A 26,727-nucleotide genomic window follows, 5' to 3' on the forward strand; every position below is an offset into this window, starting at 1 on the left:
CTAATTCACTTAAGGTTAGCTTATGGTCAACGGGCTAGAGTTACGCTAGTGTGCAGGTTACGGCAGACCCCAAAGATTAGTGTAAATCATATGATTTCGTTCCTGGATGTGATTCACGCTCTTTCAATATGGGATCAGTAGGATTGGGAAAATGTCTGAGAATACCGGAGGAAAAACTTGGATTGGACGTGACTGTTATCTTCCTAAGTAACTTTGCTGCAGAAAAAAGTTGATGAGAAGATTTTTTTTTTCCCAAGAGAAACATCCGGAAACGTTCGGAATGGTGAAATGTTGTAAACTACTCGGCCGGGCAACCAACAATAAACTTATCATACACTTGAATTTAGAAGTTGCTATTGGGGCTTTGCACAAAAGAATCCAATTATAAGATCCATCAATCAAAAACTTTCAGTTTACAGTGCTGTGTTGATGAAGTCTGTCACAGTTCCACCATGACAATACCACAAAACAAGTAACACCATCCAACAAACTTCGGTGATGCCCTTTCATTATAAAACTGATATTGAATTCTTTGCACAACAGATTCACCTCGTCATAAACAAAGGTTCAGTGTTGACTCAACAATTTGCTCAGCAAAGCAATAAATCGTCACAGCCAACCACAGGACGTCCTTTATTAGGGATGAGATGAGAATGGCCACCAAAAAAGGCCACCACCGGGATTCATTGTGTTTAGAAAGTAGTCAATGGCCACAACCTTGGTGAACTAATGACCAATATCCCAATCAGAATATCTGCCACTTTGCTGTCACATGAAAACTACTTTCGGAGCAGGCATATATTCCATGAATCCACTGCCTAACTCAAGAGCAGATTGGATTGGGGGCGGATTGGTGAATACGTTCTAATCAATCTCTGGCAAGCTAAGTGGGCTTATGGGTTGAATATGTGTTTTACTGACTTTTTATTTTCCAGCGACTGCAAGCCCCTCTACCGCAGCTTTAGAATATATATTGGATACAGGAAGTCCGTAGACTGGAAGGATGATGGATGATTCTCATAACGCAAAGAAACAAAGCAATGAATGAAACAAGATGTAGGGGCTCGACAGAAGTGCAAGTGCAGAGCGATGCCATCGCCCATAGAGCACAAAACCATGCCATGCCCCATTAGAAAGTGCCTAGAATCCAGTGCTCCAACTTCAACCCACCGGAGCATTGAAATGAAGACACCCGAACGAAAATGGAATGAAGGGAAGCTTCTGTAAGATGTCCCGGCTTGCGCTGGAGTAGGAAAACACGAGAAAAGATGAGCCGGGCGCTGAGATGAAGTTTGCCCAGTACTGTTGCAGTGTTGCCCCCCGAATACATCATAAAAAGCACTCGCTAACCATTACGTTACAGTGTAGCAAGGTGTTATGCCACTGAAGTAGAAGTCCATTGTGAACTTTCTAACATGTTACGCTTCTAGTGAAGCATCCCTTAAGACAACCACTAAAATGAAACCACCCCGCTCTTAAAAAGAAATTGGAACAGCGTCACTCTCGGTATTAACAGTATGAAAATCTGGGGTATGACTCCACCGTATGGGGTAGGGGGCAGGGGGGGCAGGGGCGGGTGTATGATCCGTGTTGTCTCTTGAGAATCTGATTCAGTGCTAAGGGGCCATGTATAACCACATAACTACAAAGGGATATGACAGCTGAAACTTGGGCTAGGTGAAGGCCTCTTGTAGCCCTACAGAAAGTAGTGTAGGATACAGATGGCGAATTTGGGCAAGGCAACAAGCCTTGCTTGATGCAATACACAACCCACTCTATCCAAAAATTCTCGAAATCTACCGTCATGGACAGCTACTGCGAGAACTGCTCACATTGCCACTATAGTCGGTAGCCAGCCCACATCACTCTTCCCAACATTATTGACTCCGATCATTGTGGCGGTCCGTAGAAATAAGGTGACAATAGGAAACTCGATTCAACTCTCGCCCCGCATCATTTCGATTTCGTTCAATCCGGGTTCATAGGGGTCTGCCATTTTCATATTGGGAGGTATATAGCTTACCTCTAGAAATCCTCAAGTGTCGAGCTAGTGAATAATACCCTAATCGCCCCTCGAAATAACCGATATGTGCGATTGGAAATGTAAGTGCTCAAGAGCGACGTCGTAATATAGTGAACTCGATTTCAAAAGTCTTGAAGACAACGTTTTGCGCCTGCGAAAAATCGAGGGTGGAAGATCTGAATTATTGCTGGAGAAATCTCGGGAATAAATTCAAACTAGTCGAGGGAGCATGTCAGTCAATTGTTCATCATGTGGAATTTCGGATGGAGGAGCGGGTGGATGAAGGGGTAATGGTATTTCTTAAGCGTGAAAGAGCTTCGTGGGAACAATTTTCGCAAGTTTGGAACAGCTGGGTAGTACCAAGGCTAGTTACCAAGGGTCAACATTTGCGCCAGGCCCAACAGCAAAGCTACACCCGGCAATGCCAGGCGGCGTGTGTGATATGCGACAATAAGCTTGTCAATTGCAACAAAGAGCTGTAGGGACCGGCACAACAAAGGTCGACGTGGTGGTAGGTGGAATGAGGGGTCGGGTTGGAGGGGGGGAGGGGGGATTTGTGAAGCTGTATGCGCAACCAGTAAGGCGCGCAGGGACAGAAAAATGATCTACTTACATGTTTTGGATCGACTGAAGCAGCAACGGCCTTGAAAAACTCCTCAAATTCCGAAGGGAAAGCAGTAAATCAAGAAGAAGGATCGAGTGTCGACGGGAAACAATTAGATGCAGTCAAGCAACGCAGTTATCGAATCAGTCGACAAAGGACGGAGGATGAAAGGGTAAGGTAAGGTAAGGGTGGAAGGATGGGTGTGGATGAGGGGAGGGGAGGGGAGGTATTGTATTCTTTTTTTTTTTTTTTCGGGTTGGTGGGTGAAAGAAGGAAAGAATTAATGGATGGTGGATGGTGGATGGTGGATTAGGATGAGTGGATGTAGCTGGGTGTGGTGTGGGTGGATGGGTTGGAAATTTAGCTTCATATGAGTAAGAGGTAAGAGAGAAATTGAGAAATTGAAATTCTGGAGGAACGAGGGGGACGTGATCGTGCCAAAGACCTTGGGCCTTGGATCTTTCTCGATCAGGTAAGGCAAGGAATGGAACCAAGTGATGGATGAGGACGATAGTGCGGCCAGACGAATTATTTTTTTATACCTTGGAGCTTCGATGGAGTCTAGGGAGACGGAAAAGCATCCAGGCGTGGGAGGAAAAGCACGCACGCACGCACGCACGCAGTTGCATTTGGGTGTATTTTAGTGCAATTTAAGGTTAAGAAGGATTGGTGTGATTTGGGTATAATTTGGGTGTGATTTAAGTGTGATTTAAGTGTGATTTAAGTGTGATTTAAGTGTGATTTCGCTGCTTCTTATGACATAGTTTGGATACGGCTTGCTGTGCTTTCGGTACGCTCTCCGTACTTTGGGTTTGCGGGCAGAGGATACATTCGTACCTGATCAAGGAATAAATGTTGGCTCGCCAGTATCAATCAATATCGCTCCGGCCAAGATACTTCGAGGCAGGAAAGTTTAAATAGGACTAATAAGAGTCAATGGAAATCCACGATACTCCAACTCTGCTCTGCTCTGCTCTGCTCTGCTCTGCTCTGCTCTGCTCTGCTCTGCTCTGCTCTGCTCTGCTCCACCGATCTGTCCATCTAAAAGGAGTAACGAGTACCTAATAACTAATACCTAACAAGTCCAAGTATCGACGTGCTAATTATTAGCACGTCGTAAATATAACACACGCCTCATGAGAATCTACGTAATGTGCGTAAGTAATAACAGTGACCGACCCAAGTAATCTTTAAAATGGGAATTATCTATCTAGACCCTCATAGATCTTTCCTTCTAGACATCCATGAACGAATACAATACAGCACACTCCCTCCCTCCCCTTCATACACAACACCTGCCCTGACGGAGTAAATAGAATAATCCAAATCTCAAACATGTATCCCTTTTCATTCAATTCTAAAATCATGTGCTCCTTTATTTTCCTGTCTTTCCCTCTCCTCCTTCTCGTCCCTTTTCGTCATAAAGTACATGCACATCCGTATTATATACCTACCCACCTACCCACTCATATACATTTACATATATATATATATGCCCGAAAAGTACCCATGTACCCAATCCAGCCAAGCCATCAAGCCAGTCTAGGTTTGGGGTTTGGGTGGGAAGCACAGAAGATGCACCCACCACCCATCCATCCATCCATCCATCCATCCATTCATCTGCAATCCAAACGAGCGCTTCAAGTGCAACCAAAAAAGGTCCTCTTCAATAACCTAATGAGTAATAAGAATAGAGTAACAAGCTAGATACCTGAAATACCAAATACCAAATACCTTATACCTGAACACACCTCCCTCCCACCTCACACCACAGAAATAAAAGTACCTCTTTCCGTAATAGATAAGCCTTCTTCTGATTCTTATTTTCCTCCCGTCCAGATGTGTGTGCTGCGACTGCGAGGTACCAACGCGCTACAGCCTACACACAGGGTAGGGTTAGCGATCAATCTAACAAGCTATAGCTACCCAGGAGCCTGTAGCCTGTAGCCTGTAGCCTGTAGCCTGTATGTACGTACCGTGCTCCGTATACCACGCAAACATAGACCAAATCGGGATTCATGAATGGCTGGACGTGGGTGGATGCACGACGGCGCTATGGGGAAATCCCCCCCAAATCATGATAAACGTTCACCACATCTTGGAAATTTAGACTCATCACATCATGTTCGTTCATTTTCGTTGCCCTGCCATTCGTGGCTCTTGCCATTGTGCCGGTACCTACCTCCAAGCATCGTTTGAGTTTGCTCCATCCCATCTCCAGAATCAAGATCTCACCAGGTGTGCGGACGAACGAACCAACGGGATGAAAAATTCTCATGCCCTACCCCTCTTTAAATTCATCATCCCTCTCGACCAACCTTACGACTATGGATTAACTTTGAGATGGATCGACAATCACTCCAGCAATTCTTCGAGATAGAGTTTTGTGCATTTGGATTTGCAAATGCTGGGTGCCTCGGGTGCATCGACCAAATTCACCAAGGGAGAGCGCACTAGACATCATCGCTCTCATCATTGATATACATAATACATACATATCTGTCAGCAAGATTCGCGCACTACCTATTCAGTCCATCCACATGCTTTCCGAGTGATGCCTTTTCTCCCGAGCTGGAGAACGGATCTGTGGAGTGCTACTGGGCGAGGTTAGTGAGGGCGAACTTGAGACTAAAGACTAAAGACTAAAGACTAACGATCAATAAACCCAACTCATTCCTTCTCCCTCACACCATGTAGACAAACTATATTCGCTCCGCTCAACGCAACGCTTGAACATGGCACGCCAATGATTTTTGGGTTGTGAGATGAGTGGGACTACCTAGGTATCTTTGGGGCCCGAATTATTCATGTTTGGTCTAACGCGTGGAAATCTGGGGGAGCGAAACATGTCGTAGGTTTGGAGAGATTGGGTGTATGAGTAGGAGCTTTTGATGATGTCAATACATATGTTCGATCTTGGGGATGAGAGTTTGTCACGATGGAAGACAGATATTTAAGATACCTGTTCTGGGGATGATCTTTTTTTTTCCTTCTTCCACTCAGGATAATATATGGTAATACTGCTAGGAGTTAGAAATCGAATTACGATTACGATTACAACCAAAGGCTCACTCAAGCTTTCCGGACTTTTATGTGTGTGTGCATTGTGCTGCGCATTGATAGCAAAGCTATCTTTTATGGTGGAAAGCGGATCCGTGTTTGTGACTGGACCACAAGCGCTCGCCTTGCCCTGGGATACATGCGTGAGCTTTTGGATCCTTTGTTCCCTTTCAAACACTAGTGTGTTTGTGTTTGTGTGGTTGTCGTTGTGGTTGGAGAAACATATACTCCGTAGGGTCAGCAGCATATATTGGATTTCTAATATCCAAATCCATCGACGTTCTAGACGACGTGCTCGGTATAAATGTAAAGATACGAAATATACCTTGACCTATATCTACCTATATCTAACGATATCCACCTATCTCGACGCTTCCTGATCCTCAAGACTTTCTATTAAACTTTCACGAATAGGCTGAAGAGCAAAGCATTGAGTTGATGTGACGCAATGATCAAATTCCCTTCCAATCTTTTGGGGGGCGGAGGGAGGGAGATCCATAAAACACTAACACGCAGATCCAATTAAATGAACGATTCAAGACTCAAGTTCCCATTCTCGAGAGAGAGATCCTGATAGCAGCTTCATCATTGGTCAATAGCAATCCCGTCTGCGTTTCACGCACAACCAATAGCAAGCAGTTGGTAAGGTAGGGTAAGGTAAGGTAAGGTAAGGTAGGGTATCTGAGAAAGGAAAGGTATCGTACTAGGTTATCAAATTTTCATCGATGGTTCCTTAACAATCTACCACTTCGTCGCTGTTATACGATGGATGGATGTACTCCCCAGCCCATTACGATATAGGATACAGAGTAAATTATGATATAGATATAGTAAACACCTACTCGGACCTGATAGATAATCTTTTTCAGCCCAATCGACCAGCATCGTGGCTTACTCATCATTCCTTTGCGGTACGATCACCAATAGATGGATGGAGGTATGTATCATTTCGATCATTTCTATCATTTTCTTGCCTTTCGTGGATCAAAAGTAATCTCGCTGTAATATTGAGAGATGTTCAATACATGTGTGCATTGAAACATTGATTAATGTATTCTTCCAAAGTGGGATCCTGTTGGAGCACATTGACAAAAATGGTATTTGCTGCGATGCGATGCGATGCGATGACAATACTCGCAATATGAGAATATAGTGAGTGATTCTCTCCTCTCCTCGCCTCGCCTCGCCTCGCCTCTCTCAAGCCCTTCTCTCTCTTCTGGTCGATTACCCAGTTAGCCAATCGTCCTTCAAACATGTATGGTATATACACATACATACTCTCATCTAGATTTCTATTTGTTTCAATTTTCACATTTGCCTATATGTCACATACCTCGGATAGAATGTCATCTGTTAACCAAACCAATACATAATCTTACAGATGCACATGAATATGCAAGTGGGTATCTACTCTCTCTGTATGCTTGTTGAATTTTCAACCCATGAGCTTATACTATACCTACCCCCATGCCCTACGTAAAGTTTCAATGCCGAATCAAGTTCCTTGTTTCCCCTTTCTCCGAAATCCGTTCTCATTCAGTCATCCCCCCCCCCCAAAAGTAGATCCTTCCGGACTGTTTGGTACCTTTTTTTTTTTCCAGCAGAAATCTTGCTACCCAATGACTAATTAAACACTCTTTTGCCGGCGGTCTTTTGGCTACATTTCTCTCTTAAGCGACAATCAATGTTACCAAGATTTCAACCCAGATACAGTACCCCGATGTGACGCTGCTGCACGTAATATTCCATCATCCTTATTGGTTTGTCTGAAATCCCAAGAGACAAAAATATCGCACAGGTCAGGTAGAGATCAAACATCACATACCATCATGCAATACACCATCCACGACAGCACAAGCTGCTGCAGACTACTCAGCATCGATGCATTTACATTCTCTACTTTCAAGATGCAGTGTTCAGGTTACATTGCAGCTCGAAATCTCTACTCCTATCTGTCTGTACATAGCTGTATTGCGTAACTTTCTCGTCTCAATTCTAGTCATCAATTCTCCGCCGCATAAACCAGTCTGAAAGTCCCGCATCCTCGCATACTGACAGCTCACCGAGAGTCATACCAACCGACCTCTATTGAAGAGGCAACACTGCTTGGTGCCTCAGAGGAGCCCAGTCCCCAGTTCCTTTCCATCCGGGATATACCAAAACCAAAGTACACATGGCAACACGACACCGCCTCTTTCTTTCCCACCCGCCCCAGAAATTACGTTTTCCCTCTGCGAGTGATGTGCTCTGCATATACATGAATTGGTACCAGTACCAAATGAAGATCGGAGGATCCACCTTGCATTAGAGTAAGTACGACGACAAGAAAACATCCCTTGCTTAAAAGCTGCTTCAGCCCCCATACAGGCAGGGTATGATAAAATTCTACAAACAAAATAACCCAAACAGTCGATACATCTCCATTTAGATAATTTGCCACGGGTATTTTCCTTCAGCGAGTAGCACAAGCATATGTTACGCGGAGATGACGGTAAGAATGGTTGCTTGCATATGATACAATGATTGATGGAACGAAGCAATCTCAAAGTTTTGACTCAATATTGATTGTATGCACACGTTACCGGACTGATGTTTCAATTCGGTAGTAGCCGGAGATGGAACAGTCACATCTAGTCCACGGTATACTTCTTCCAAGTTCATGCTATCACTGTTTGCTACACCGAGCTGCAATCAGACATTGTATGGCACGTTGGATTGTAAGGATTGCAAACAACATAGGTACTACCATTTCCTCCTGGCCACATATTCACATCAGATTTCCTTTCCCATATCAAACTCTCCGCTCCATTAGTTGTGAGCAACAACAAACATCCAAAAGACATTCTCTTCTCAGACTCAAGCAACTTCACATAAAATCAGGAGATAAAATGGTGCCCACAATACCACTTCGTTTACCGTTCCGCTTTTCAGAGTTGCTACTCACATCGGAACATACATTATTAATTCATCACCTCTACATTCTAATCTTCGTTTCATGAGCTCAGTGTTGCCATTCCCGCTAATTACCGATTTGCACTCAAACCATCGTATGAAGCCGACGCAATGTCACCGAATTGCCGTCTCTAATCTCTCCATATCCCTTCTTTGCCTGGTCTCAAGGCTCCTGTTTTTATGATTCTTTCCTCGCGTGGTTTGGTTCTTCATACGCATAGCCCCAAACAATCACAGCACATTGCCAGCCATCTTTCCCAGATGTGCATCACGAGAGAAGAGTTACGAACAGCTTAAAGTAGTAGTTAGTCAACTGATAGCAAAAGTAGTATTGACTAACAGTTGATGAGCAGTCCGCGCAATACTGTTACCCTTCTGCAAGCACAATACACCACCTATATTTCACTCCTCGCTTGATCTTGATGATATCAAAGATAAGTACTACAACATCATCCCCTCTCCCCTCAGAATCCCTCTTCAAATCACACTCCCACACAACCCAACACCTTTTCTCTACACTACTCCTACTCCAACCCTCGATCCCTACCCACATCTTCCTCTCGCTATCCTGCTTCAACCGCACTACACAACCCTACCCGACCCAACGAATCTCAAATCTCAAATCAAACCCTCCAGGTTTGGAATCCTCACTCTCCACTGCCAGCCGGATCTTTCTTGCAGAACCGCAAAATGATATAAAAGTTAAATCTATCCATGTCCTCAAGATCTCTTACTATAACCAACCAACCTCAGCAGTCGTAGAATGTATCGAAAAGATCTTCACAGAACCAACACATCAATAGTAATAAGTATTGAATATAAATTCAACAATGAGAAGTTGGCGGACGACAGGTACTTTGTAACACTAGGAAGATTGTAATAAATGTTGATTGGTGGTGATGAGTATCTCTTTCGTCTGTTGTATTTAGTTTTACTTTTATTCATATGTATATATCACTGTCGTGACTCCGACTCGTGAATTCTCTCGTGTCCTCCTGCTCCTACCGCCTTCCTCTCTTTTATCGTAGGATATACTTATTAGTATAATTATACACTTTCTCTCTCTCTCTCTCTCTCTCTCTCTCTCATTTATCTCACACCTAAAAAACTTCCCCCTTTCTCACCAGAATCCCAAATCGCAATCGCAATCTCTCTCCTATCTCCCCCCCCTTTTTGTCTCCTCAAAACCACTCTCTAAATTCTATACATAGTAAACAATCTACCACCACTCACCCACCTCTACAATCTCCCATCTGCCATCTCCCATCTCCCATCTCCCATCCCAATTTTTATATTCCACACTATTCCTCCAATCCAATCCAATCCAATCCAATCCAATCCAATCCAATCCAATCCAATCCAATCCCAGATTTTTAAACCCTCTCCCCCTTTCCCCCTTTCCCCCTCCTCAATATACATTTACATTTACCCCATACTTTCCAAACCCCCAATACTCTCTCTCCATACTCCAAACCGCCCTAATAACTCATCACCCACCACTACCCACTACCCACTACCCACCTATGGACCTCTCCCCATTCCCATTCCCATTCCCATTTCTACTTTCATCTATCCTCCAATCCACTTCTATCCCCCCTTTAATCAATCTAGTCCTCAACTTTCAACCCTCAACCCTCTACACAACCATTATCAATTTTCAAACCCAAAACCAAACACATACCTACCTACCTACCTACCTACTCACTTCTACACTCTCCATCTCCATCTCCACCCCACCCCACTCCACTTCAAACCACACCACACCACACCACTACAAAACACATAACAGCTCGCTCAAATAAATATATAGTATATAACATACCTCTCATCCTCTCATCCTCTCATCCTCCCCTCATCCTCCCTCATCCTCCCCCATAAGTTATCCATCCATACAAAAAAACTCTTCAAAGTCATCATCATCATATTCATTCCACCAGTTCCTATAGAGATCGGAAAAGAAGAAGTAAACATTCGATTAGATATCCATCCACCTACATACACAAGCACAATTCACAATAAAAGATTCTCAAAATCCCGGAGAACCATTCAGAATTTCATTTCAATTTACCGCGTCGTCACGTATCAATCAATCAATCAATCAATCAACCACAAGTCAAAAACTCATTCGTGCAATGTTGAAGGCTTTATATACAAATTTATTCGTGTGTAGAATACATATCTATATTCTACCAAGCACAGGATGAAAAAGTGCAAAAGAAGTCCTAAAACCTTCATCCAGCTTCGTCTTATCATATCTACTCTTCCAAGTCACAGCAATATCGAATGCTACTAACCCATTACTCAACCAACAACTTAATACTCAGCATTCAAAACTTTAACCCCAATTCATCAAAACTTGCTTTTTACCCTTATTTCCCTTTTTCCTTCCGCCCTGTCCAGCATCCGCGCTCTCCGCGTCCCCAGCCCCCGAACTTCCTTCACCATTGCCTGATCCCCATGCAGTTGCAACGGGTCTACCTCCCATATCCCTCCTTACCATCCCCGTACCGTACCCAAATATAGTACTTTGCGGTTTGGCAGCTGGAGGCAATGCTGGAAAGGCATTCGTGTCTTTTCCATTCCTCGCTTGCGCGCGTGACGGGGCTCGACTGGAAGGTGCAGATGGGGGCGCGGAAGAAGAGGAGGTTGCAGGAGTTGGTGCTACCCAAGGTGTAGTTGTTATACGGGAGTCGGTTTGATTTGGACGGGATGTAGGGAGAGTTGGGAAGGGATTATTATACTGATTTGATGAGGATGGGGCAGGTGATGAGGTGGAAGCAGATGTTGAAGCGGTACCCCAAGACCGATTTTGTGAGACGGTTGAACGGGATGATTGTGCTGTAGACTTTTTCAATTTCAGCACACGATTGGATCGTGGGCCAGATGAAGAGTTGGAATTTGCGGATGCCCACCCCAAAGGTATGGAATTACCGTTACTGGAAGTAGGAGCTGGAAGGGATGGGTAATCTTCATTTATTGCTCGCCAATCGTTCCAAGCAGTGACTATTGCCTTCCCCTTACTCTGGTCTTCAAAAAGAGCGGCCACTTCACGGATAAGCGAGCCGAGGGCAGCAGGAGTGGTGTCCGAAAATAGAGCAAAAAATGCATCGATGAGAGCAGAAGCAGTTATCCCAGCATTCTTGTACGAAGATATCGAGTTACGGAATTGATTGAGCTTGGTTTGGTCGTTCTGTAAAAGTCGAGTCGCTCTATCAATAACATCTTGATGTTGAAGTTGCTTGCGTTGTTCTTCGGGTGTTAATTCTGGCGCAGCTATGTCCAGCCCCCTGACTGCTTCGGAAAGACCACCAGCATTAGCTGCAGGTCGAGCGGAAGCAGCCCGTGAGGATTCTGCCGGATTGACTCTGGCACTAGCTTGGGCAGGGGTAGGTGCTGTCAACTGACCACCGAAAGCTCTCGATGATCCAGCCTGAGCGCCTTGCACAGCCATTTGACGCTGGAAAGCCTGCTCTTCCCGACGTAAGGGTTGTGCACTGGATGGTGCCAATGGTTCAGCATTTGGGTCTCTACCCCTGCCTCTACCACGGCCTTCCCGTTGCTCTCGTTGATTTCCTCCGCGGTTGCGCTCTTGGACGTATGGTTGACGATATTCAAAGGTAGAAATATCAACCGTCCTCGCATCTCTGCGAACATCTTTAGATAAACTATTTCCATGAACTTCTAACTGATGTGCTTTTAGGTCCATTTCTGTTGCAAAGAATACAAACTTCTGCTCCAAGCATTCCGGTTCGTTGCAAGGGAAATGATCCTTTCGTAGATGTTGAGATAGGGAATTATAATCAATGTAATAGTGCGGTTGGCCGTTATTGCTCTGTCGATCACAGACATGGCATCTTTCATGCTTATCTCGGCAATGCAAAAACAGCTCGTCATCGCCATAGAACCGTTGACCACAGAACGAACATAGAGGATGCCCTTTAAATCCAGTCTGATCGAGTGCTCCAGGATTGTCGTCCCCTTTCCTCATATGCTTTTCCAGTTCTTTATCTGCGAATAATTCGTGTTCGTGGGTGAACACTTTCTTGTGTCTCGTACACAGATCACACATTTTCTTCTGATGTGTCGATCTGACATGACGATGCAAATCTGGCCAGCCTCTACATGCAGTAGTACAATCAGGATCAGGACAATTATACCGCAAAAGTAATAGGGTGTCCTCCTGAATGTCGTTACTTTCATATCGAATACCAATATTTGGGTCTGTATTTGAAATATCTTCATCGGAGAAGTCTTCATAATTTTTGGTCGCATTATCTGTGAATATAACAAATGGCGAGGGTGCCTTGGAAAATATTAGCCTGGTTTATGAAGTCGGCAACAGCGGGACTCACTCTACAATAGCCGCAGTCTTTCGACTTATATAGTGCTCTCATCCTTAAAGCGCAAATATGGCATGTGCGATGGTTACATGGGGCGACAGCATTATGTTCAACGTCTGAGGCGCAAATGAAGCACACCTCTACTTCAACCGGCTCCCCGTTTGCGTCCTTGTTTTCGCCATCTGCTCTTGACAGCTTCTTCTGGCTGGAAAATTTGGCGTTGGGGTCCGTAGAGATTATAGTATTGGTATTTGTATTGGCAGGTTCGTGGCTAGCCGTATGTCCTCTATTCCCACCACGACCCCCTCGTCTCCCCCCACGGTTTTCCGAACGTCTAGAGTCACTGCCAGCATCCCCCGAAGCCCCTCCTCGACCACGACCCCTTCCTCTTCCTCTTGAGCCTCGCTGCCCATCATTGCGGGGCAGCGCAGAAGCGTCAGCTGTAGAAGGAATATCGGCTGTGGACGCCATTGCTAATTTGCTGCGAGGTGTATAGCGTTCTGTGGTATGAAGTCTTGATGCACGAATTGTGGCTCCAGTATACTTTTATTGTAATAATAAAGCTGGCGCTTTCTGAGGTACAGATTCGAGACTTCCTGGTGCAAATAAGAATAATTCCTTTGCAATTCAACTGTTGATTTGCCTTTAAGAGCTCCAGCAACCAAGACAAATTATTATACGGAGAAGGTGTGGGGGTCTGCAATCGCTTAGCCCCGCCTGCGCAAGGCAAGGCTGCTGAGTGACTGTTCAAGGCTGATAAATCAACAGTTAGAGTCACAACGAAGAATTTACATTGAGTAATTACAAACAAATTAAGCTCAAAGACACCGTGAGACAGATTCTTGGGTCTATTAGTCAATGATAGATGATTTATACATCTAAAAACCCACGAAGATGCTGCCCCTAACGAATAAAGATAATTCTGAGCTGGCGGCCCCGAAAACTTGGCATTCACTCATGCCGTCCCTTACCTGCGAGTACCTAGATACCCAAAACTTCAATGCAATGCCTTCCCCAAACGCCCTGACTGAAAGCGAAAAACGGCTGTATTATCACCTCGCTACCAATGACTGAAGTATCCTATTCCTCCTCAACAGGGTACAGCTGTTTACCAAGAAGCTTATTCATAGTAAACATGTGAACTCTCTCCGTTTTGAAAACCAATTGCATCTTATCATCGCATATAATTTGACGTTTGTCGCTAGGATCTTGAAGGTTGAGACTTTTGATATGTTCCCAAATCTTTTTGACAACTTGTGGCCGAGACAACTGTTGGAATATGTTAGTATAAGAGGGCGGCAATTAAACAGCGATACTTACTGTTGGCTCCCCTACTAGATCCGCCAAAGCTGCCGATAGATTATATTGCTTCTGTTCAAAATTAGTTACTTGTGCAACATGTTTGAAATATGGAGCAGCTTCTTACATGAAACCCGCCCTTTCGGACAACCTCTTTGGGCTCCCCATCTGAACCTAACTCCATGTCACTATCATCTGTTGCCTTGACCTTTGCTGAAGACTTCTTTTTCTTTGGTGTACTCTTGCTCTTCTTAACGCCTGCGCTTCGTTTCGTTCCACCTCCTCTGGTCGATCTTGACCTGCTGTCTTCTTGTGCCTGTAGTAGAGCCGCTAGCTTCGCGTCATCATCCTGCTTCGGCCTCTTCTTCTTTGGCTTCTCGTCTTCGTCGGAACCATCAACCTCCCGCTTTGACGTGGGAGTCTGCGATCCTTCACCTTTGAGGTATTCGCTCTTAGCATGTCCATTGGTCGTAGGTGGAGGGGTAGATGCGTCCTGAGTGTGTTTCGAGACTTCGTCGAATCTTTCCAGGATCAAAGCTTTAACGGCATCCTTAAAGGACAGGAATTAGCATTATGCAAACGTAAGATTGTAGAAATAGCATTACTTTTTGATGGGAAAGATCAAAGCCCAATTCCGCTTGAAGATCTTTACGGATCTGTTTCGCAGAGATAGTACTGAGATCGCCCTCTTTGAGAATTCTATCAATGATTATGGAATATTTCGAATTTTCTTCCGGGGTTACTTTCATTGAAGTTAGAGGTATATTAGGTAGGTAGAATCATACAGTGGATGAGCTTACAAGACATTGTGTTGTTGGTTGGAAAACTCTTGTGCCAATATCAGATTCTAGAAGTTGTGCTACCTGCGAGAGAGGGGATATGGGATAGAAGATGAAATCCTGGGGGATAAGGAAGATAGCAAAATACAACTGGTGTCAAGTGAATGAGTGAATCTCAAACCGAAGCAGAAAAGGCAAAACGATTAGAAAGGCTCCTGTGCTTGCAGTAAAGATAGAAAGGTGTCTCTTTTCATCTGCCGGTATGCTAGGTTTGATGTTGGAATATTAGGTATTGTTATTGTTGTCGCATTAACAAAATTAACCATGAGAAACTAAAAGAACGAATAAAGAGATTCCACTCCAAAAGATAATGGTGAGTTATTAGGTGGAAGAATTTGAAGGCTGATTCAAATTGTGTTTAATGAATTGAGGATCAAAACGGCTACGAAAACTTAGGGCATGAGTATCAGAGGATCGGAGTATGAATGTATGAATGTATGAAGGAAATCTTTGAAGTTTTTTTTTTGTTTATCGATTGTTGTCTCGTTGGAAAGCTGCCCAGATGATGATGCGACGAGAATGCAAGGATTAGCCCAAGCCTAGCCCTTCGATACTCTACTAGGTAAGCCTTTATCATTAGCTCCCGGGATGTAGGTACCTCGTAGATCTACCTACCCATATGCCTAGGTAGGTACGGGTACACATATAAAGTTTATGGAGCCATTCGCTTTCCTGTGTGTGTTTGCATTCCTTTGTTCTTTAATGGAACCAGCCAATGTATGTTGAATGCTATGTCTGACTTTGAAATGCTAACTGAAGGAGTGCATTTGTGATCTACTCAATTCGAAAACAAATACCCGGGCAGTGATGGAGTAAATACAACTACTACTATGGGTTAGTCTCTTCAGAATAACTGGTAGATATATCGGAATGTTTCCATATACGTAGATAGGTAGATAGATCATGTCGAATAAAATCATGTCTATGGCGCATCACCACGCATCAAGCGCTTCTAAAATGGCACTTCATGTATATATCATTGAAAGCGCGAATTATCACAATGACAACAAGAATAAAATTGATTACTACTAATATCTTTCAGAAATCATCACCAGATGTATATAAAAACCCCTCCATTTCCAGCTGGGTATTGGTCATGATCTCGTTATCCAAAAGAGAGGTATAATAACCCATTTAATAGTCCTTTGCGCCATGAATAATGATACAACCACCAAAACCACGGACACCTTAAAGACCTGCTGGCTCATAGTATTCCTTGAAACGATCCACCTGATCCCACTCCACTTCGTACACAACATTCCAACAGACAATTAACAAGTTGGGAAATTTCCTAGTCCAAAAACTGAGGTAGCCGTCAGGTAAGGGACCGACATCTTTTTTCAGCTTGTCAGGCATGTCTTCATAGTGATTCTTTTTGTTCCTCAGGGCCCGAAGAAGATCCAAAAGTCGCGTGCCGGTATACTTCCTCTGTTTGCCCATAGAATCCACGAACTCCTTTCCAAGTGATTTTAGGAAATCGCCGTGACAGACATCCCCCGCCCATCTCTCAAGCTCTAAGAGAGCAGGGCTTGGAGGGTCCCGCTTTTCTTTTTCAAAGTGGTCAGAGACATCACAAAGGAAGTTCAATCGCTTCTTTGCCGACCAGAAAAAGGGATGTGCCATAACTTGTGCTGCGACTGGACGAGATTTCGGCTCCTTGCGAAGCATGGAGCTGATTAGATCTTTAGCTTCGAAGGCATAATCTCCAAGAATTTCCAAGAGATCCAAATTGAAATTGTCTTTGCGAATATTCACCTCCCGCATGTATCGATCGCCACAATCAAAAGGATGGCTACCTTTGGTTAAAACGTAGAAGAATACCAATCCAAGAGAGAAAATGTCGATAGCACGTGTAGCTCTGCGATTGTGCATCATATCCGAGCCAACAAGAATCGAGCCTGATCCACCACCATCTGTACTCGTGTCAACCATGGATCCTGGCTTGTCATCATCGTCAAGGAGGAGCTCCGGGGCCCGCCAGCCAGATGTACCGGCCGCATGAGCAGTAGTAGCCCTGAAAGATGACTGTTCCACTTCCAATTTTTTGCATAGCCCGAAGTCTGAAACGAGAAGTCGAGGTTTACCATTCTTAGACATAGCAACTAGGATGTTCTGCGGCTTTAGATCACGATGAACGATGCGGAGGTTGTGGAGGTGCTGGATACCATTGGTAATTTGATAGAGTACGTTTGGAAGGTCCTTTTCACCACCTTGAGCCAGATCTCTGTGTAAGTGTGGCTTTTCAATGACATCACTCAACGAGGCGGGACATAACTCCAAGGCGATATAAAGGAATCCACCAGCGCTCTGTTGTGCAAAGTATCGGATGACTATTAGATTGTTAGAGAATAATCATAAGGAAGACTTTGGAAAAATTACCATTTGGGTGATCGTCACTTTCTCTTAAAAGTTTAGTTTCTTGGGATGCGATGTCGTAAAATTGAATGAGCATCCTCTTGACAGCGACAGCGCGGCCATCGAACTTTCCTTCAAAGACCATGGTACCATTGCTACCCGTCCCGACTAATTTATTTTGGTCCACTTCCAATGCCCCGATACGAATTCTGGAACCAGAAACTTCCGCAGGATCATTAGACACCGTCTGAATGTCAGGTTCAAGTGTGTTCTGGGGAAACATGTTTTTGACATTGTGCACGGCATCTTCAACAGTTGGTGGTAGCTTTTTGACGGGAGCATTTTGAGACTCTTGGTCACTTCCGGTTTGGCCTGGACGATCTTTCTTCCCTCGGTGGTTAACTCCACCACGTCGCCCTCGTTTCCTTCTTTTCTTTTCGGGTGATAGGGCAGTATCGCCTGCGTCTTGCACAGCCTCTGATAATGAGCTAGTGTCGTTCAGAGTAGTACCTTCAAGTGGCACAGCCGCAACAGTGTTTTCGGGAACGTCCGGAAGAGATGCGAGATCCTTGATAATAGGGGTGGGTTCGCGAAGAGGTTTGTCTTCTGGGATATCTGATAGACGGGAAGCCTCGTGGCCGCTGATTTTTGTGGCATCGTCACTTGAATCATCGATTGGTGGCACATCCTTAGTTACAGATCGATCTTTGTGCGAAACAACAGTTTTTTTATTGTGAGCTCCGTGGCGGCCGATCCAAGCTCGTATTGTTCTTTGGTTCGAGATGACTAGTATCATCAAAAAAAGAATGAGAACAGGGTTTTTAACGAATTCGACGACACTGTCAATCGCTAGTCTTGGAATTTGCTGGAAGCTTTGTAACAGGGTTGGTTCGCTAAGAATTTCTGGAGTGAGGTCTGTGACAGACACTTTGCTTTGATTATCATCATTGAATAGGGGAGCGGATATTGTCAGGCGGGGTTCGTTTGGTTCGTCAAGAAAATGAACACCCGTCAGCGCCGCCGCCAGCTCGGGCTGACCCATCTTTTTCCAAGACTCGCGTTTCAACGATTCACGTTGGTAAATTTCGGCTTTAGAGCCTGTTACAGCCAAAGGATAAGATTTTCCAGACATTGCATAAAAACTTCCATCCTTAGCAAGGTTGATAACAACTCGGTTTCGATGCTGGTCCATTTCTGATATTTCGTTTTCAGTTGACAACTCAGGCTTAGGTTGTGGAAGTATCATCAATTTCAGGTTCTTTTCCTCAATTCCCCAGGGTCTGAAAACGTCAAAAACCCTAACGACAGGTGTAGAGAGTTTCTGTTGGAACAGCATTTCGTGATCATTGCTTCGTTCACGATCGAATCCCATCACGTGGCCATCTTGCCCAGCTAGGATATATTTGCTATCGAGTGTTTGGTGATATTTGTCTCCGTATCTCTTCGCATCTTGAACATTAGGTCCCCATTCATTGTACATCAAAGTAGCAACTGGATGATGGTCCTTGCCAACGATGTTGACTTCGTATTTTGATAACCCTAACCAAATGGTAGGGTTTTGACATTCGTCCGCTTCTCTTCCCACAAATCCATTTTCAGAACTACAGCTCTGATCCTTTGCATCAACAATGTAATCTCCTCCAAAGACCTGCAATATCTTTCCATTGGTGGCATCAACATGCACCATCTGAGTTTTCTTCGAACCAGTGTATACGACCTCGGGGTCGTCACTTTGGTACGGTGACATTTCGTCAACTAATTTCTTCATCGTTAAACCTGTGTTGATCAGGCCACCGTTCGGAACATCGGGTCGATATATCCATAAACCACCATGTTCAGTGGGTTCAACAATCCAAACATAATCGTCGATGCCCCATGGAGTGGGAGCTTCAGTGAAATCGGCAGATTTGTTTCTCTTATGATGTTTGGTGGAAATCATCGACACTTCAGGTAATTCTGTTGATGTTCATCGCGATTAGTGGTGATTCTTATGATATGGGATTGAGCAGAGAATAGTACGCCTTCAATCGGGCTACTTACGCATTCGCCATTTATGTTTACCCGTTTTTCTGTCGCGCGCCCACACACTTCCATCAACGGTCGCCAGTAGCACAAAATCTTCTACTTCCCAGTCTTGGAGATCCCGCGCACTCGGCTGCGAAGAACCCCATCCAGGAGACTGAAGGCTGCTAGACTCAAGCCTACTGGATTGTGCAAGATGTGAAGGAGCTAATGGTGCTGAATCGGCGCTCGCATCGATTATATCGTGAGATCCGGCGTTTACGCTTAAAGTTTGCTTTCTTCGTGGAATGATCAATGGAGTCTCGATGGTTTTTACTTTCGTTGCTTCGAGGGGAGTTCGAATTACCTCTGAACTACCTACTTCGGGCGAGGATTCATGTTGCCTGAGAACTGATCGTTGCTGCTGCTGAGCATCGACTAACCATGGTAGAACCAAAAAGAATGCTGCGAAGATGAATATATTATTCACGGCTTCGCCACAGGCCTGGGGCCTGACCATGATTGAAGGTCAACGTGTATTTGTTAATACTTCGCACACGGCGAAGTATCTGAGGGATTTATTTGTTTGGTTTGTAGAGGCTGCTGAAGAAAGGAGATATCGTATGACGGCAGTTGAACAAAGATAAAAGTTCGACGTCGAATTGAATTGTATCAAGTTTGATTGAGCTTGAGTCTCGAGTTTTTGGGATAGATAATAATGATCAATGAATTCCTAACTTGTCGCCCTCGATGAAACAAAAGGAGGGAAAGGAAGAGGTCTGATGGGATGGGATGGGATGGGATGGGGTAATTCAAAATGTTGTGGTGGTGGTGGTTATGATTTGTGTAGCTGTGTGTGTGCGCGGTGGCTCGGTGGGTTTTTTCGTGTCAGAAGAATTAGGAAAAGATGGCTAATAATAGGGACGTTTCCGATCCAATCCACATCCACATCCACATCCACATCCACACTAGCTAGCACAGTTTGTAAACACCAGAAAACCCCTCGATCAATTTCATAATAATAAATTGATCGATAGGGGTGGACCGGCACACGGGATTGAAATGTGGAGTATGGAGTAGGAACGACGTGAGAAAGGAAGGAAACTAGTGGGAAGACAGGGAAATCTATATAGTGTAATTGATTTGAAGCAATCCGGTTGATCGATCTCAACTGTGAAGAGATGTTGGAAAAGACTCAGAAGAGAAGAAGAACAAGAAGAAGGGGAGAACAGGCAAGGGGAAACCGGTTTTCTCCTTCTTCCGGCTTATAGTACCATTTAGGATTCAAATGTTCGTCAGCTTACCTGAACATTTCTTCTCCTTGCTTCTTTCTACATCTGCCCATCAACTCTCTCTCTCTCTCTCTCTCTCTCTCTCTCTCTCTCACACACACACACACACAGTTTTCATTCGATACAGTACTGTTGTTGCAAATCCTTAGGAATTGCATTTCGGGGAGTGAACTATCCATCATACACTGTAGCGAATATAAAATTGATAACATTCCTCAAACCTTAAACCGATGGAACCGATGGAACCTATGGAGCTTTCAAAATGAATACGTGCTTTGTAACCAGGTATAATCACCTCATCTCAATTCTAAATCAACTTGCGTCGCCAGCAATACCCATCTCTTTTCCAAACATGTCTCATTCATTGACTTACTTGGCTGTCACAATTCCCAAGCGGCTAGCATCATCGTCGTAAGCCTCTGTTCCAAGCAGCCACGGAAGAGTGTCTGGAAGGACCAAGAGTGATGACACCAAAGGCAAACAGGAAAAAGGTGTAGAAGATCGAGGGTCTAATTAGGAGCATACTATTCTATTTTCCACGCCCCGTGAAGAAGGGTTGGATGGTCGCCGGAGTAACCGTTCCCAAAGAATAGAGAACAGATAGAATAAATACACTAGTCAAAAAACCTTAAAAGATACTTTAGACATTGCTACTATAACGATTGACAGAAGAGATCCTGTTTGCAGAGACATACGAACCATACCTTTGGATTTTGCAACCTTGGGATTATCTGGATTCTAAGGGCGCGGTTGTTTCAAAGCTGCAAGGCAGACGATTAATACCAACTAGATGCATACTTGGTGGGTTCCAACATTGGCTCTTGCAATCACTAGGTAGGCAATCACATAATTCGCTGTTGGTGCGAAATCCTTTGAACGGAAAATCTCAAAAATAACCACAGAAGACCAAGGGCAATTAGAGGTTGTTCATCCATTCATTCATTATTGTTGCTGCAATATGTCTATGGTATAGTTGGTACAAATCTCCCTGACCATTTTTGCATCTTCATAATACAGTCGTCATTTTTTTTTCTTTCATTATGCTCATCTCTCTCTTCTCCGTGGAGCACTGCGAATGATATTGTCCACTCTGAGGAGGAGCTAATTTGAGTTAGTATTGTAGGGAAATATGGGGATGGTGATACTGACCTCTGCTGCTTCAGAAGCAGATGAGACTACTGCCTTCTTTAATTTGTAACTTTCAATAACTCCCAGTTCTCGCATATCAGCGATTCCACCTCCTGGGGTCAAAAGATCCAGTCCGTATGTGGACATGCCATCGTAAATGGCTGTTCGGAGTCTGGCGACCAAATCACTTGAATCATAACCGGCATTGTCAGCCAAGATGGTGGGTAATTGACGGAGTGCCACAGCGAAAGAACCAACAGCAATTTGCTTTTTGCCGTCTACTTTGACTGCGGCGCCTTCAACAGCTTTGGCCATCAACATCTCAGCACAGCCTCCACCAAGGGTGGTTCTTGGCTCCTTGACAGTTTGTGAAAGGACTGCAAGAGCATCATGAAGAGATCTCTCTGCTTCATCAAGTAATTGCTCAGTAGCTCCTCTTAGCACGATAGTGCAAGCTTGACCGGCAGCAACACCAGAGAATTTAATGAGAGTATCTTCACCAATGATCACTTCTTCAATCAGGTCACAATGACCAAGCTTGACTTGATCTGGGTGATCAAACGTCGATGTAATCTCACCACCAGTGACCAAGGCCAATCTCTCGATACCATCAAAATCGGCATGCTCAATGGACATGATACCTGCATCCGAGAAGAGTTGTTCAGGCCAATTGTAGATAAGTTGTCTGTTGATGAAGCAGTTGATGCCATGTGCCTTGATCTTTTCAACCTTTGCCTTCATCTTATCTTTCTCGGCCTTCTCCAATTCAGCTAACTTTCCAGTGGAGCCAACCTTTACTCGGGCACCAAAAATCTTGATCTTATCCGTGTCCATGGCGGTGTTCGCAACAAGGATCTTAGCCTTTTCTAATCGTTTAGGTTGGTTGACTCCGATTTTCTTGTCCAAAATGAAACCTTCATCGAGATATGAATCGCTCAACTTTCCACCAGCCTTTTTGATAATTTGGATGTGACTTAAGTCTGATGAACCCTTCATACGTAAAACAGCATCAACTGCTAACTCTGCAAATTGAATTCGATCTTGCGAGAGGACCTTGGAGCTTAAAGTTGTGCGTGCGATGGCTAACAAATCTTTTCTGAAAGCTTCGGCATTGCTGCTGTGGTCCACCGCCGACTTCTCCAATGCTGAAAGGGCCGCCTGGCTTGCTATTCTATAACCTTCGATAATGGTCTGCGGATGTATCTTTCTATCAACCAACTTCTCGGCTTCTCGCAGAAGCTCTGCAGCCAACACAGTAACGGATGTAGTTCCGTCTCCAACCTCGTCATCTTGCACTTTTGAAATGTTGACAAGAACTTTGGCAGCTGCGTTGTCCAAGGCAATAGCTTTGAGAATGGTAGCACCATCATTTGTAACCAGAATTTCACCTGTACTTGCGCTCTGAAGGATCTTGTCCATACCCTTTGGTCCGAGAGTTGATTTAACTAGAGAAATGTTCATTCAGTAAATTACACTTTTGAAGCTTTATGGAGGGGTTCAAATCACCTAAGTCTCCAACTGCGATAGCACCAACAAAAGCAGAGAGACGAGCGTTCTCTCCCTTCTCCTCAGTTGTACCATCTTCAAAGATTTGGGTTGGGTTGAAGGAAGCCATCTTGTTTTGTCTGGAGATGTGCGAGATATGCTACAATTTTTTTGGAGTAAAACACCTCGTCGTCGCGTAAAGTTTCTAGGGGCGCGTCGAATAGTAATCGCTAATGTGGCTCTAAAATTAATTCGTTAGTGCCTCGCACACGAAAATTAAAGTTGGGGGAAAATCGATTTTTTGGCAGCCTTGTCTTATTGAAGAACCTGATCTCGACCACCACTCACATTCTTTTCAAGGAATTTTGTCCTTTGTTTACGAAATTATTTCTATACAGGAGTTCAAAACGTTGGTTGCAATAATTCAATATTAAGGCACTTCAATCAAATCGAATAGTCTAATTCGAAATAGACTACACAGAAGTGGGCTAGTGGGGTCAAAATTTCCAAACGAATTCACACAAAAACTCACCAACAACATTTATCGAACTGACAAGAGAACGCGCAAACGCTGTTGGTTGATCGCATTATATCGCAATCATGGCGCCAAGTTTCGATCATCTCCCTGATCCAGAAGAGGACGAGTACGATGAGGAAGAGCTCGACATTTCCGATCTAAGAGAACGTTTCGAAGTACAGCTCGAGCAAGGACTCGATACTTTCGTTGTTATCGATGGCCTCCCAGAGGTCAACGAAGATACTAAGCCCAAGTTGATCAAGTTCTTGTTAAGAAAATTAGACTCTGTTGGTCAAACAAAAAAGGACTCAATACACATGCCCATCGGACCAGATGGCAAGTCGCACAAGTAAGCTATAGATGTTCTTTGTCATCCCTCAATTCATATATTGATAAGAATAGATTTGCTTTCGTCGAATACTCCTCCCCTGTTGAAGCTATTGCTGCATGCAAAGCCCTCGATGGCGTGCCCCTCGACAAGAAACACACCCTTCGAGTCAACAAATTGACGGATATTGATCGCTATGGTCGGGAAGGACGTATTGACGAGAACTACACCCCTCCAAAAATCGAAGAGTTTACCGAGAAGGAGCACTTGAGATCATGGCTTGCGGATCCAGCCGGACGTGGACGGGATCAATTTGTCATGTATAAGGATGACAGAGTACAAGTTCTCTGGAACAACGAGAAGGATGCACCAGAAAGTATCGTCGATCGCCAACACTGGACTGAATCATTTGTACAATGGTCACCCCAAGGTACTTTCTTGACCTCGATGCATCAACAAGGTGTACAACTCTGGGGTGGACCATCTTGGACTAGACAAAAGCGTTTCGCGCATCCTTTCGTCAACCTGGTCGACTTTTCGCCAGGAGAGAAATACCTCACAACATGGTCGAATAGACCAATCACCATCGGAGAGGAAGGTCACCCAGCTTTATCTATTGATGATGATGGAAAGAACTATGTTATCTGGGATATTGAGACTGGCTTGCCATTACGTTCTTTCGCCAACCTCGATTTACCAAGCAACAGCGTTGATGCAGACGGTAACCCTATCAAGAGAAAGATACAATGGCCAGCGTTCAAGTGGTCATCAGATGACAAATACGTTGCGCGTTTGACTCAAGGCTCATCGATTTCTGTTTATGAGTTACCTAAAATGAACCTTCTAGACAAAACCTCGATAAAAATTGACGGTGTAATGGACTTCGACTGGGCACCAGCAACCCCACACCGTGAGGGTGTCAAGACCTACGAGCAATTGTTCTGCTACTGGACTCCAGAAATTGGTAGCAACCCAGCTAAGGTTGGATTGATGAGCATTCCATCTAAAGAAGTTGTCCGAACATTGAACCTCTTCAGTGTGACCGATGCAAAGCTCCACTGGCAATCAGACGCATCATATTTGTGTGTCAAGGTTGATAGACATTCAAAGTCTAAGAAATCTCTCGCAACCAGTTTGGAAATCTTCCGCGTTAAAGAAAAGGGAGTCCCCGTTGAGGTTGTTGATTCGATCAAAGACACCGTTATTAATTTTGCTTGGGAGCCCAAGGGTGACCGCTTTGTTATCATCACAACCGCAGAAGTCGTTGCAGCCACAGCCGTCCCACCTAAGACATCCGTATCCTTCTACTGCCCAGAGAAGGTCAAGGGCAATGGTGTTGGTAACTTCAAGCACATCCGCACATATGACAAAAAGAACAGCAACGCTATTTACTGGTCTCCAAAGGGTAGATTCGTTATTGTAGCCACAGTCCACTCGCAACAAAGTTTCGATATGGAATTCTATGACATGGACTTTGAGGGCGAGAAACCCGAAAGTGACAAGGACTTGACAGCTAATCTACAGCTTATGAATACCGCAGATCATTATGGTGTAACAGACATCGACTGGGATCCCACAGGACGTTTCGTTGCTACCAGTGCCAGTATTTGGAAGCACACCGTAAGTATAACCAATATTCCTTTTTTTTATGTAATATACTAACTATTAACAGATGGAGAACGGCTACCATTTGTACGACTTCAAGGGTGAGCAACTTCGTGAAGAGCCAGTCGAGAAGTTCAAGCAATGGTTGTGGCGTCCTCGACCACCCACTCTACTTTCTAAGGAGGAACAAAAGCAAATCCGCAAAAATCTCCGTGAATACAGCAAAGTATTCGATCAAGAAGATGCCGACCGTGGTGCATCCGCCGATCTTGCTGTTGTTGAGCATAGACGTAGACTCTTGGACGAATGGCTTGCATGGAGAGCAAATATGGAGGAGGATGTCAAGGCTGACAGAGAAGACGCAGGTCTTCCTCTTGACCCTCTGGAGCCTCTCAAATCTAAGATGGCAAGCGGTGATGAAGGACAAGCTATTGAGATTGAAGAAATTGTTGAGGAGATTGTTGAAGAGACTGAAGAGATTATATCATGAGTAACCAAGGTCTCTCCATAGTCCGGAATATTTCTTTTATCTGTCCTTTACGACTATGTAGGGGTTGGAGTTGATAAAAGCTATGGCATTGATTTCGAGGTTTATGGACTTTTCCAAATTTTTCTCGAGGTATTTACATATGCATACTAGGTAGATGAATAGTAAAAAGCTTGTGAGCAATTTGATTGTTTTTTAAAAGAAAGTTGGCGTGCCACCACAAATACTTGTAACTGATATTGCCCAGCTATCTTGATACTATGCTTCTTTACTTGACCCAGACAATACACAAGTGCCTATGTCTGACACTCTCAGAATTAATTTTTGAAAAATGTGAGACTCAAAAGTGCTCTTCTTAGTGTGTTTACCATAAACATCCAACAGCCCTCCATATCTATCCTCATGCCTCTAG

At 44.2% G+C, this 26,727-nt stretch overlaps 5 protein-coding genes across 5 annotated transcripts; 1 reads left to right on the forward strand and 4 right to left on the reverse strand.

Moving 5' to 3' along the window:
- Window positions 1–10,767: 10,767 nt before the first annotated feature.
- Bchel2 lies at window positions 10,768–13,642 on the reverse strand. Its single transcript, XM_024690326.1, has 2 exons — window positions 12,992–13,642; window positions 10,768–12,942 (listed from the first exon to the last, which is right to left on the reverse strand). Exons 1-2 carry the CDS (start codon window positions 13,448–13,450, stop codon window positions 10,975–10,977), a joined length of 2,427 nt encoding a protein of 808 aa, XP_024546094.1. The 5' UTR covers window positions 13,451–13,642; the 3' UTR covers window positions 10,768–10,974.
- A 91-nt stretch (window positions 13,643–13,733) lies between these two features.
- Window positions 13,734–15,602, reverse strand: BCIN_01g02650 (hypothetical protein). Its single transcript, XM_001549927.2, has 5 exons — window positions 15,079–15,602; window positions 14,884–15,020; window positions 14,406–14,828; window positions 14,300–14,350; window positions 13,734–14,248 (listed from the first exon to the last, which is right to left on the reverse strand). The coding sequence occupies exons 1-5, from the start codon at window positions 15,083–15,085 to the stop codon at window positions 14,060–14,062; spliced, it is 807 nt and encodes a 268-aa protein (XP_001549977.1). The 5' UTR covers window positions 15,086–15,602; the 3' UTR covers window positions 13,734–14,059.
- A 516-nt stretch (window positions 15,603–16,118) lies between these two features.
- Window positions 16,119–20,363, reverse strand: Bcire1. Its single transcript, XM_001549926.2, has 3 exons — window positions 19,513–20,363; window positions 17,497–19,428; window positions 16,119–17,447 (listed from the first exon to the last, which is right to left on the reverse strand). The coding sequence occupies exons 1-3, from the start codon at window positions 19,991–19,993 to the stop codon at window positions 16,306–16,308; spliced, it is 3,555 nt and encodes a 1,184-aa protein (XP_001549976.1). The 5' UTR covers window positions 19,994–20,363; the 3' UTR covers window positions 16,119–16,305.
- A 1,319-nt stretch (window positions 20,364–21,682) lies between these two features.
- Bccct2 lies at window positions 21,683–23,749 on the reverse strand. The gene is made up of 4 exons (XM_024690327.1): window positions 23,727–23,749; window positions 23,400–23,619; window positions 21,915–23,338; window positions 21,683–21,866 (listed from the first exon to the last, which is right to left on the reverse strand). The coding sequence occupies exons 2-4, from the start codon at window positions 23,506–23,508 to the stop codon at window positions 21,810–21,812; spliced, it is 1,590 nt and encodes a 529-aa protein (XP_024546095.1). The 5' UTR covers window positions 23,509–23,619; window positions 23,727–23,749; the 3' UTR covers window positions 21,683–21,809.
- On the forward strand, window positions 23,682–26,532 carry Bcprt1. The gene is made up of 3 exons (XM_001549924.2): window positions 23,682–24,244; window positions 24,298–25,843; window positions 25,896–26,532. The coding sequence occupies exons 1-3, from the start codon at window positions 23,979–23,981 to the stop codon at window positions 26,316–26,318; spliced, it is 2,235 nt and encodes a 744-aa protein (XP_001549974.1). The 5' UTR covers window positions 23,682–23,978; the 3' UTR covers window positions 26,319–26,532.
- Window positions 26,533–26,727: the final 195 nt, after the last annotated feature.

This window comes from Botrytis cinerea, chromosome 1, assembly GCF_000143535.2.
Source record: "Botrytis cinerea B05.10 chromosome 1, complete sequence".
Classification (NCBI taxonomy): domain Eukaryota; kingdom Fungi; phylum Ascomycota; class Leotiomycetes; order Helotiales; family Sclerotiniaceae; genus Botrytis; species Botrytis cinerea.